The following is a 12,528-nucleotide window of genomic DNA, read 5'->3' as shown; positions in this document are numbered from 1 at the left end:
GGCTACAGCAACAACATTTGTAGATTCATGAGACCAAATTTCACTAACAATAATCCCAGGGAGGTGGTGAAATACTCTGCAAAAACATCAAGTGTTCCAACATGAAAACACTGATAAAAAAAGTGATGTGTTGGGGAAGAAGACACTGGACAATGACACAGTCCTTGGAGCTGCTGACCAGAACTGTTGTACAGTAACTGCAAACCATCACGGCTCGGTTTTGTTGTTCTGTAGCCAAGTTTACACGATGAATAAATCCGGGTTGGTATCGTTAAAACGCTTTTACTAAGGACATAAACTCTGCTCAGCCTTCTCTCTGCAGACACAGGCAAGACAATGAAGCTTATGTCAAAGTACAAAAGGCAAACCTTGATTTCATCAGAGAAGATTTAGACTATCTGAGGATATCAGTAATGTTTTCTCTGTTGGTTATGATTTAAGTCATGACCACCAAATGCAGGTAATGGTTTACACTGTAGTTTCCTCATTTTTTGCAGCATTTTTTTCTTTCTTTTTCTTGCAGATCTCTTCTCACCTTCACTGCTCACATCCTGCAGTTACATATTTTCAACACGCGCCGGAGGGGGGCGCTGTTTACTACAAGTTTACTGATCAGCTGCTGGGGAATCACCTCTCCAATCTATCAATGCGCATCAGTCAATGACCAAAAACTGGAGAAATAACTGCAGCCTAACTGGTTGCATTTAGAAGAAAGTCAGGAATCAAATGTAAAAAAAAAAGAGCTTTTAATGTTTTGATTATTACTTTAATGAGAAGGAGCCAAAATTTAGAGAGACCGACTGATGGCTCAGGAGTCACTGACAAATCATCACTATCAGCACATTATCCTGTTCTGGTGTTTGTTTGTTTTTCGACTCTTCAGCTCAGTCAGATACTGCTTCATTCAGGATAATACGGACAAACAGGAGGCCATCAAAATCCAGTCATTAAAGGAGGAATTTGGCGTTTTTCTCATTTAATTTAAGTCAGAGAATGAGAAGATTATTACAAAATATGATAATGCAGAGGCTTTTTTTTTTTAACACAGTTAAAAAAAAAATTCTCCTATTTGCACAGGAGATCCAAAAGGAGTTTTCATTGAGCAAAATCCGTCAAATAAATGAAACGTGCTGAGTGATGAATGGTGGGATAAAGGTCCAATAAAAGAAACCTAAAGCCAGTGTTTAAATCTGTCTTTTAATTAAAATGCACGACACAGAAACTCTCACCACCATCAACCTAATCATTATACAGATCAAGAACTGAGGTGGATTGAAGCTCACCACACAACTGCAGATCTGCAACACCATTAAGAAAGAAAAAAAAAAAATCCAGTAATAAATGATGGAAATAAAGCAATTAAAAGGAAACAACTCCTGGATTTTATACAGAAATCATGTCTTTGTCTTTACACTCACTTTTCTTGCAGGAATATTATAAGACTGCGATGCTGGAACAGTAAAATATCAGTTTCACATCTCATAAGACTGTAATTTGATTATGCTAATTAATCCTTAATGAGCGCATCGGCCAACCTCGGTGCGCAAAAACACCAACAACAGGACGCAAAGTGTGTCCAGAGTCAATGCGCCATCACCTCTCACAAAGGTCCCACAGAGCAGCGTCACTGTTACCTTTTTGTTGTCGGTGAGCGCCTTGCTCTCTCCCGTCAGAGAGTCGGACCTGTTCTGTCCCATGGTCCCCTGCTGCGGTGACATGGTTTCCATCAAGGCTGTACAGATCCACGGGGCCGAGCGCACCGACGGTATATTCCCATGATACGAGTGTTAGGTCCAAAGTTTTATCCGGCGGAGAGCAGAGCGCGAGACCGAGGAGAATCCATGATGGAGCACGAGCTGATGCAGAGGAAGAGGATGAGAAACCCGGGGGCTCAACTCCAATCTGTGCGTCTCTGTGTGGGCGCTGTTTGGTCTGAGCGCTGCAACTCCGGTCCGCCCCAACTCACTCTAATGTTGTCAAGACAGCGGGGCTGTAACGCGCGACTTCCGCTCTTACTTTTCAGAATAAAACACGTGTTTATGTACCCTTACTACTTTTTGTGTAATATGACGTAACACATTTAAATAAGAGTATAAAAAGGACACATTGCTGACGAATGTTAGCAGTACTAGTACAAGCAAGTGAACCTCCGGTGTTACTTTAACACTGACCACGACTGAACACCTGAGGTAAGCAGGTAACTTCCTGGTGCCCAGACCTCAAGCGCTCCTGTCAGCTGGTTTTGATTTAATTACTTAGAGATGAATTAAGAAATCAGCTCCACCAAAGATCCTGGTTTATTGGCTAATTTTGTGATCATATTTTGTATAAAGTCCCTGTTTCAAAATCTATCTTGAAGAGGTTTATTGTTTTAGTTTATCTGGCCATGAAAATGACCATTAATAAGCATCTAATTAAAAGTTGTTTTACTGACCAAAAAGTTTGCATCAACAAGGTATTCATCTTCGAAACTTGCTTTAGTGGATCAAGTGACAAAAATAATTATGAGAGCAACACGATATTACAAATATACATAAGGAATTAATCAGTTTTTCTTCAAATACCAAAAATGCAAGGAGCCTGAAACACCATGAAAAGAGAAAAACTAACAAGGTGAATGTAGCTTAGAAAAATCAGTATGTGAATGACTTCTTTACGTGTGTGTTCCAAACACCTACATCAAGAGAAACAACAAGAACAAGAAAATCACTCGCAATTACGAGAAAATCCAAATCTTCTGCCTCTGTTAGATCAAGCTATCAATGTAACACCAGGTGTGTTGCAAAGGTGGTAATTTTCTGGTCTTTTATCCACTGTGTGTGTTGCTTCACTCTTGTCACTGATCTTTTAATTACTTAGATTATAGCTGAAATTCTACTGTAAATATTTTTCATATTTCAACAAAAAGAGCTTAATTGATGATTTACATGTTGATTTATGTGTTTTTTATTGAATGTTCCATCTCATAAAGTTCAAACCTCTTTTATTTTGAAGAAAGAACCAACTCTGGGTCATATCCTGTCTGCATGTCCTGATGCAGCTCATGTACAGTATATGAAAGCATGCTTTGGTTTAACTCTTGAGATTGTTTGTGTACCTACAAGTGTGATTTTTTTTTTTTTCTTCACATCACATGTTTTCCATGTCTGGCAGTCAGTGCCACATAGAAGCTGACTGTTCAGAGCGGTTTGCAGAGCGTCCGGGGCCAGGTGTAAGAATGTGCTCTCAGGGCCAAGAATAACATGACTGATGAGGAGGAATGTCCACAGTATGACACATTTGACACATTTGCCTCATAGCTACAGCTACAGTACGCCTCGCTGTAGGATAACTGTTTACTTTCAAAAGCCCAGTGAAGGTGATTGGAGAGCGCACACCTCCAGTGAAGCCGAAGCGATTTGTTGACCGCGCAAACAGAGTTTAAGGATTTGGGATTAAATCTCCATGTCCGACGGTTTCACAGTTAGAACCTAAATATCATAGAGAGATCTGGAAGTAGATAACCATTTCCTTGGAAACCCACTTGCTAGTTTTGGTCATTTCCTTTGAACAGAAAAGCAAAACCTGCATCTGTGAGTCTGTTTGCCACTGTTTACCTGACAGGATTGTTTTGCACAGCAGCCTATTGTAGGCAATTGTCTCCTCTCTACAAACACAAAGGTATGCAACAATTGTTCCATCTTATCTGTCCTCTGAACAGTGGCATGCAAACGATGATAAGAACATTGATAGTGCTCGGCCCCCCTCTTTGATCATGTCACCAGCTGCATGAAATAACAGCCGGGGAACACTGTTGGCCTCAGTTGGGAGAACGGCCTCAACTCTTGATGAGCAGAGACCTGCATTCCTTCTCTCTGCAGCTAAATCATCCTTTCATCAAGGGTCCAGCGTGGCCAAGTCATATTGGTTCTTGAATTTAAATTGCCGTACTTTTAAGGGTTACATGACCGCTTTTGTTTCCTGCTTCTTCTTCTTCTTCTTCTTCTTCTTTTTTTCCTCAGGAGTCGCCTGTCTGGAGGGATTCAGAGCAAAAAGAAGAAAAAAAGAAAAGAAAAAAAAGACTAAATTGAGGGTGTGTCAGAAATGTGGTTGGAAACGCCGCTGCTTGACCACGACTGCCACTGCACTGCACTGTTTTGTTTCTGCCTCCTCAGTGTTCCACTCTGTCACTGGAAGACGCCGGGTTGCGACACATAAAAAGTGTGTCTCACAGTGGGGGTTTTTTTTTTTTTGTTTTTTTTCTTCCCCAAGTATCCATGGCAAAAGCAACACATTTTCTCTGTGATAAGTTAAAAACATTCAGCTCCAAATCCCCATAAGTGGGTCACACACACACACACACCTCGCTGTCAGACAAGCAGCCAAACACTCCAAGATTCCCCTCATGCTGGCGCTGAGCTCGGCCCGAGTGCGGCTTCAGGTCAGGGAGAAACTGGAAGTCTAATCTGCGCTAGTGAGTCTCCTCTTGAATGAAAGACACAGAATCAATATGTGTCCTTGTGAATATCATCTGACATTTCCTTTGAAGTGTGCCTGAAAGGGAATGTCTCCGTCACGCCCGGGGGGTCAGGCTATTGAAAACCTGAAGCCGGGGAGAGTATTGACTTGGACGGAAAACAGTCGATTCCAGAGAGAGAAAATGAGCTGGAGAGAGTCCAGGGCTCTGACAGGAGCTGCACATGGAGGCTTTATTCCTGTCTGCACAGGGTTGGGGTGTTAGGGTTGCACTTTGCACTGTAAATACATGCGTGAATGCATCCACACACACACATTATACATAGCTGAATATCTATTTAAAGAGCACTTTGCCCTTCTCTGCCTACCTCCTTTGAAAACAAATACACATGCTGGCATTCAGGGAGGGTGAGGGGAGGCCACAAGGACGTGATGAGCAGCTTTAGAGGCTCTAGTGGAAAGACAGACGGATGGACGGATGGCAGAGATGCTTCGACCAGACAGGGAGTTGCTGTGACCCAAAACAGCATCCGCTACCCTGGGATGGACGCCTGCACCACCACCACCACCACCACCACCACCACCACCGCTGCTGCTACTTTAAGAAGCCAGACTTCCATGTTGCCTGCTAAGAATAAATAAAGACCCACTGTTTCCCTTTTTTTTTTTTTTTTCCCTGAACAGTATCATGCACAGGTTTCTGGGCGACAAGTGTTTGAGGTATGGCTGTTCAAATTCTGGAAAAAATGACATCTGGGTGGGAAATAATTTTATGGCATTTTTTTCTAACCCGACTGCCTAGTAGTTTCTGGTCACTCCCAGTGTTTTTAAAAAGCAGTATAAAGCTTAAGAATACCCTAAGACCTAATATAACTGCTTGTAGCATCTTATCCGTCCTACACAAAGCTCTTCACTGTTTAGAGTATAATGTTACATTGATGAGAAGCCCTTTCAAAAAAACAAAAACAAAACTGAAAGTGAAGACATATTTCCACTGTTCACATTCATCTGTTTACTCCTCGGGGATTTACGATGCAGCCTTTAAAGCCTCTGAGAAAAACATAAGGGTCAGTTATAGAGAACAAGAAGGCGGAAATTTCAGCATCACTCTCCTCTACCGTCAGCGTGTCTGTGTCTCTTTCACTTTGTGTAAACATTGCGGCTCGGAGAGGGCCGAGGCAGATCGGGCCCTGGAGACGAGCGGAGGAGACAGACGGAGGCGAGCTCGGGTGAACCAGACTGAGACAAAAGCCTGTGGTGAGAGGGAGTGACTCAGGTGGAGACTGAGACAGAGGGAAGACATCTAAAAAACATTGTGCTGGAGATGGAAATTGCGGGTTAGCTGACCACTGCCTCCAACAGACCTGGCTCGGGTGGTATGATGTTGTCAGGGTTTGTTTTTAAGCATCAAAGCAACCATTGGGTTTTCATCCCATCAAGGAAACTTTAAACTAGATAACTTCTTAAAAGTTGTAAACTGTAAATAAACCTTCAGTTTGTTTTCTTTGTTTTGAGCCAAAGTTTCATTTGGTTTTCTATTTGGTTGATTCAGGTTCTAAGTACAAAATTACAACCAGCCCTTGGTTATTAAAGTCTTGTGACTTAAAAAGCAGCTGGTTTACTGGACAGTTTGTCTCATCTGTCATCCTGTCAGGTCAGAAAGTTATTTACAGTTTCTGTAATAAACTTCAGAGGAAAAAAAAAAAAAAAAAAAGCTGAATGTGCAACAAAATACTTTTATATAAAGTTTTAGAGGATGCATCACTGGGGCCAGGACTGCCTTCCCTGACAGTGGCTCTGTTCAGACCTGGTATTAACATCCGTCTCAGGTGATCTGATGACAAGCGGACAGCTCAAAGTACAGGTGTGAACACAGCCGAGACGCGTTGAGGACACATTTGGAGACCACATGTGGCCACATTCTTTTAGCAGTGTGAACGCAGAGCTGTCCTGGGCCACGTTGAAGGACCTCCTACTCAACTGACGTCCTCTGCCGCAGAATGATAAGTCCTGCCACAGTTTCATCATGAACAACAAATATTTAACTATTTCAAATGGCTGGGTTGGCGTAAGGGCGGATGGTATAGGGAGTCGGGACTTTGACTCAGGGGTTTGTGTCCTGTGTTTTACCACATTAGTCGACTAAAACAACTGGTAAAAGGTTAGAAAAAGATTAGTTAAATATCGAAAAAGTCAACGTGTTCAGTCTCATCGCTGCCTCAACACAACGTGGTTCCGGGGAAACATGAGAAAACCAAATGCTGAGTATGAAACGACTCAGATTGATGCTCTTTAAAGCGTCAATTGACACAAATTACGAAAAAAAAAAACATTATTTACCAGTTAGTGGTAGCTAACTATGCTGATTCACTGTTATTTGCTTTGATCAAGCTCATTGTCAACAGATTTCATAGGGACTGTTGGTTCAGTGGAAGACATGTTTCAACGCTGTGAGCTCAACAAATGAGATTCTGTTCACCTCTAAATCTCAGAGACACATATAAACACCAGCTTATGTCCACGGCTTGATACTACAAGAAGTAGGTGGATAATTATGTAATGCTGTTATAATAATTTAAGTTGCTGACATTTTCTGATACCTCTGTCGTCATAAACCCCACCCATCTCAGACAGACAGACAGGCGATCATTCAGTCCGTCAGACAGGGAGACACTGAGACAGAAATCAGAGAAACAGACGGTCTAAGCCAGGCTGTTGGCCTGTTACATCTGCTATCTTATTGCACACACACACACACACACGCGCATGCATACACACATACACATACACATACACACACACACACACACACACACACACACACACACACAGCCCTCCTCCTCCTCTTTCCAGACCCTCTAACCCTGCTAATCTGATTAGCACAGTCTCCCTGCAGAGTTAGGGATGCTATTGACACACTGCAATGTGCATGCCTGTGCTTTGTTGTTGTTTTGGTTGTTGGGACTGAATTATCCTGACTGCATGTCACTGTGGCACATAAGCAGCAGTATGTGGCTTAGCTGTATGATTTACTTTAGTTGTGAGCATTACATGAAATCCTTGCAAAAATATACACGACACAAAGCTTACGACACACACACACATTTGTGTGTGTATTGTGTGTATTTTAATTTTATTCTAAATGCTAATCTGTTTTTCAGTCTGTTATTAGTTTTATTATTTTCATATTCTTATTATATTATATTATAATATCATAATTGTTATTCTATTTTAAGTATAAAGACACACAGTGCAGGACCATTTGCAGTCTTGAGCCTTGAGTTCAATTCTCAGGATCTGCAGTGTTTTAAAATCCAACTGCTAAAGTAAACACTCAAAGACTTCAGCAACATAGTTAAATTACCCATTTTTGAAGGACTTCCAGAAAGCCTTTGTATGTATTCATGTCCCAGAGTGTGTAAACCACACCACAGACTGTGGAGGTCTCCTCTTTCATAGACAAGACATTGGCCAGGGTTGCAGGCCTCCTCTTGACAATAAAGTAAATTACAGCAGTAGTAGTTTTGCATTTATATTATGAAAGAATAAATAGAAATATAGTGGTCCTCTCTCGGTCAGCGCACTCCAACAGTCGGTAAGGTAGGAATGTATGTATATATGCGTGTGTGTGTGTTTAGACAAAACGAGACAAAAGTCATTTGGAGGATGCAGCTCGACAGGTTAAGTTATCTCCTCAGGGCTGTTTAGGTTTCAGTCAAGAGATCGTGCCCATTATCAGAAGCAGGTTCAACCGAACAGGGTTTCTGTGTGACAGCAACAGGGGTCCAGTGTGAGCATGGGGGTTTGGATCAAACAGTCCAACAGTGACTGAGCTGTCAGTGGGATTTTCTGGGACATGTGGGCACACAGTGTGAGTGATATGGTGAAATGCTCCTGTTTTATTTATTGTTTACATTAATTGATAAGAGAGAAAGTATTGGACTCTCCTGATGTATCCCCCCAACCCCCACATTCCCCAAAATGCTAAATGTTAAAAGAGCAGCTAATTGGTTCCTAAATGCCCCCTAGGGTGTCATAATACTCTGTAAGGCAAGCTAGTCAAGGAATGCAAATGAATGAGATGCTACCTGTCACGTGGCAGGAAATCCCACCAGCCCAGTTTCTGTGAAAATGTACTATTATGTTCATACTGGATGGATTTATGTCCAGCTCGTCAATCCTCAGCGCCAATGCAAGAAGTAGTTTGTGGCTTATAAGGGGAGATGCCAGATGCACTGTGCAACAATCTTTGGCTTTTTTGAACATTGCAAAACTTCACTGAAGATCATCTGAGGTTTTGCAAAATGGCTGTAAGGTTGAAACCAAACTTAATTACACCTCACACTGACTGTTTCTGCAGCATATACTGGAACTACAGGCCCTCAGTCCTGCAGGCTGACCCCGATGACCCCATCAGCTAAACACTGACATCTCCAGACAAAGGTCATCTTCTAATTTATCTTTTAAGGAATCAGTCACGTTTGACCTCCATAAATGTTAACACAACCCCTCCAACTGCAGCGCTGTTATTCCATAAACAATGAAAACAGAAAAAAATCCAACAACATGTGGATGTTTTGTCCAAACATAACAACAATGATCCAGAATACCAGATTGCTGCAGGGTTGCAGGGTTCAAGATTTAGTTCATCAAGCTCTCGTGCTGCTCTTAAATCGATGATTGACTAAATGTTTGTATTTACTGATACACAATGTAACTCTGTGCACGGAGCTGCCTCAGAATTATTGAAGTAATCAGTGGATCGTCGTGCTGCCAGGGAATTGTTTGTACACATCTTTGGCACCATTTTCTAGTTTAATTGACTGATGTTTTGAAATTTCTTCATCCAAACAGCAGAAAAAGTCTCGTCAACATCCAAGTTGGGCTAAAAATCCCTTTGGGCAGTGACTATGACAGGTCTATTTAAAGGTCGCCCTCAAATCATCGGAGCAGCATTCTTCGCCTAATGTCACTTGTAACACTGCACAGACACCAACAAAGACTTATCTCAGCAAAACCAGAGGAACACGATCATGGTTTACGATGACGGAAGGTTCCAGTGAATTGAAATCATTTGGTTTCAGAGGGTTGTCCCGTTTTCCACAAGAGCCACGGCAGCGCTGAAATCAAAGGGCACACTTCATCTCGTGGATCAGTTGGCGAGTTAGAGACGGCGTGCGGGAGCTCCTTCGTGCATTTCCTTAAAAGCTTTGAAAGATGAATGGCTTCCCAGTGAAATGGTCAGTTCTGTTGGACAACAGTTTGTACGGAGCTGCCTTCGCCTCCCGTCTCTGCCGTTTTCGAGCACAGAAAACAGCGACTTTTGGAAGCGCTGCTGACCAGGTTTTAGTTTTTGTCTGGACGGGCGAAAACGAAGACCTTTGGAAAAGATGACGTAGACCCCTGCGGTCGCTCCCTGATTGGGTCTTATCTCCCCTCGACTCCAAGTGGTGAAAGCAACATGGATAACGAATTACAAGCATTACTGAGCTTGTTGTTTTTGCTAGCAGCTGTTAAATTCTGCTTTTTAACACTGCAGCTGTCTCTTTTGTGTCTTTGTTCCTCGTTCGTAGTATTTATTTTGCAACTAATCAACCGCAAAGCAGACAATCTGCTTCCTGTTTACACCGGCTCGCACATGCCCAGTGTACGTGGTTGCTCAGGTATGTATGTGTTTTCAGGTGTGATAGTCTGGACAGAGATCGCTTACGATACAGTTTTCATCTGAAAATGCTGTTTTAAAATGAAAACAAAGTAGTGTGGACGTAGCCTTAAGTGATTAGTGATAATGATAATAATTATTATTATCACTTCTTACTGGCTACAGCTGATATTCCAAACATTATTAATACTTTAATCACTTATCAACATTCATCTAATCAATCAAACCCCCCCCCCCCCCAACAGCCAGCTGAGGCAATCATGTCAATAACCAGACAAAGCCATTTGATATATGCTCATATCCGTTCCATCAGCTAAGCGCTGTGAGGGGGCTTTAAACCTCTGACCTCATCAGACCTGGCAGCAACAAGTCTGACAGCTTGACAAGGTGAAGCAAATAATTAGCCTTGTTAGAAAACATCACTTCATTCAGGATCGTAGTGTAGTGGTCCTCTCTGGTCAAGAACAGCTTGCAAGGAAATGTTTAGTTAATTGACTCTTTTTTTTATCATAACGTAATGAACTTCTTACATCTTTAATGTCTGATTCATCTGTGATGCTTGTCACTGATTTCTGTGGCGTTTCTGTTTCTGACCACTTTCGGCCGATGCTACAATCAGACAAAATATAGGACACCCTCGTCTTTGCGTTTTTAACTGGAGATGCAACGATTCAACAAGATGCTTTTCTTATGACTGATTACTTTTCTCCTTAACACTACTGTTTCCTTTATTACATTTGGGGAGGCTTATTACTGCACTGAAACTTTAATTTGACAAGAAACTGCATGCAGGAGCGTGTTCATGCATCTCTGCAGGGTGCCTGATAGTTCCCTTCAAGCTTTGAATGATGAATGGGGCTGCCAGTGAAAGGGTCAGTTCTGTGTGTTATAAAACAACTCAAGAAAAAGCCTCCAAGTCGGGTGAGTCACCTCTCAGTTTTAGCACCAATGACAATGATGTGTGGCCAAAGGGAGATTTATTTGTATGACAGAGAGGGTCATTTCTGGGAGCATCCCCTTTAAAAGGCCACTGTAGAATAGTGACTTTAATGAGATTGTCATGTCAATAATGTGTTTGAAAGCAAACAGGGAGAAAGGAAGAAAGAGAGAGAGAGAGAGTCATTTAGTGATTCATGACAGCACTTGCTCTCCCTCCCTCTCTCTCTGTTGGAGAGCCGAGAAAGAAAAGCTAATCAGGAACGTTTAGAGGAGGGGATAAGTGTGTTTATGTACACTTCAGTCAGCAGCCTCAACCATTTACCACTCACGGTGTGTGTTTGTGTGTGTGTGTGTGTGTCTGTCTGATTGTAAAGTCCATCTGCCAGCGTTTGTGTGCATAAGTGCGTGGTGTTTGTGTTTGTTGTGTGAGCGCGTCAGTCAGCGCTCCAATTCATAGCGTCTGCCAGGCGCTGTGTGTGCGCTGCTATCACTTCCAGCCGTCTCTTATCAGCCCAGCAGAGGCGAGGAGCCCAGTCAGGAGGTCGAAGCCTGAACTCCAGCAGAGGTCAGGGTCGTTAGTGGATGCTGAACTCAGGGTGAAAAATTTAAATCTGTGGAGAATTATATTTTTGTGTTTTTATGTGTTTATTGGATAGTTTTGTCTTTCTCCTGTGTGACTTTAAAAGCACGACAGCAGAATGAGCGTCCTGTCCTGGATGATGGACATAACAAGCAGCCAATAAGCAAGAGGTCAAAGGTCAGAGCTGGTGAAAGGCCAACAAGAGGACTGTGGATTGAGTGTGAATGTGAAGCAGGGCTCATGAGTGAGTGCTGACATGATGTGTAACAGACAGTCATGGAAAAAACTTATCTGGGAATGTTTAGATTTCAATTTTATTATTTATTTATTTATGTCATTTATGTCATTTATTTAATAACATTCAGTTTACTGCACTGACACTGGACGGCTGTGTGGATGGAGGTTGTAGAGCTGCTCGCAGAGAGGAAAGCTGCTCCACAGATGAGGGAACAGCTCAGTGAAGTTGAAATTTGACAGGATTTCGTCCCACTGCAGCTTCACTAACCCGGCAAGAACAGGGAAAGCATGGTCTGGATTTTATTAAAAGGCAAGGATGCATGTGTGTGTGTGTGTGTGTGTATGTGTGTGTGTCTTAATGAGACTAGATGGCACGTCTTGGCTATACGCTGCCAGAAATAAACCAGGATCTGGACCAGAATTGCAATGTTGAACTTTTTTTTTTTCCATTTTCTAACCACAATTAACCCGTGTTCATTTAAGAACATGCACACACACTCACACACACACACTCACACACACACAAACTGTGGATACACATGAACACACACTGACACAAACCCAATAATCACGTACTCACTTACACACACTCACAATCACAAAAATGTGTCAGTCGCACACAGAAACACACACACACACACACACCCACCCACCC

The 12,528-nt window shown here is 42.3% G+C and overlaps 1 protein-coding gene across 1 annotated transcript in view; it reads right to left on the bottom strand.

Annotated features, from left to right (window-relative positions):
* The window catches only part of arhgap20 (Rho GTPase activating protein 20), a gene marked incomplete at its 3' end in the record, with an annotated part of 22,828 nt that extends 20,901 nt beyond the window's left edge, over window positions 1-1,927 (bottom strand). The window contains exon 1 of the mRNA XM_023403282.2: window positions 1,635-1,927. Within this exon, the coding sequence (XP_023259050.1) occupies window positions 1,635-1,727 (93 nt within the window). The remainder of the gene's footprint in view (window positions 1-1,634) is intronic.
* Window positions 1,928-12,528: the final 10,601 nt, after the last annotated feature.

Source organism: Seriola lalandi, unplaced genomic scaffold (assembly GCF_002814215.2).
Source record: "Seriola lalandi dorsalis isolate HSWRI2012SDOR001 ecotype SW California unplaced genomic scaffold, Sedor1 jcf7180002054104, whole genome shotgun sequence".
Lineage (NCBI taxonomy): Eukaryota > Metazoa > Chordata > Actinopteri > Carangiformes > Carangidae > Seriola > Seriola lalandi.
Note: the sequence above shows the minus strand (reverse complement) of the source record. Positions and strands in the feature narration are given on the sequence as shown.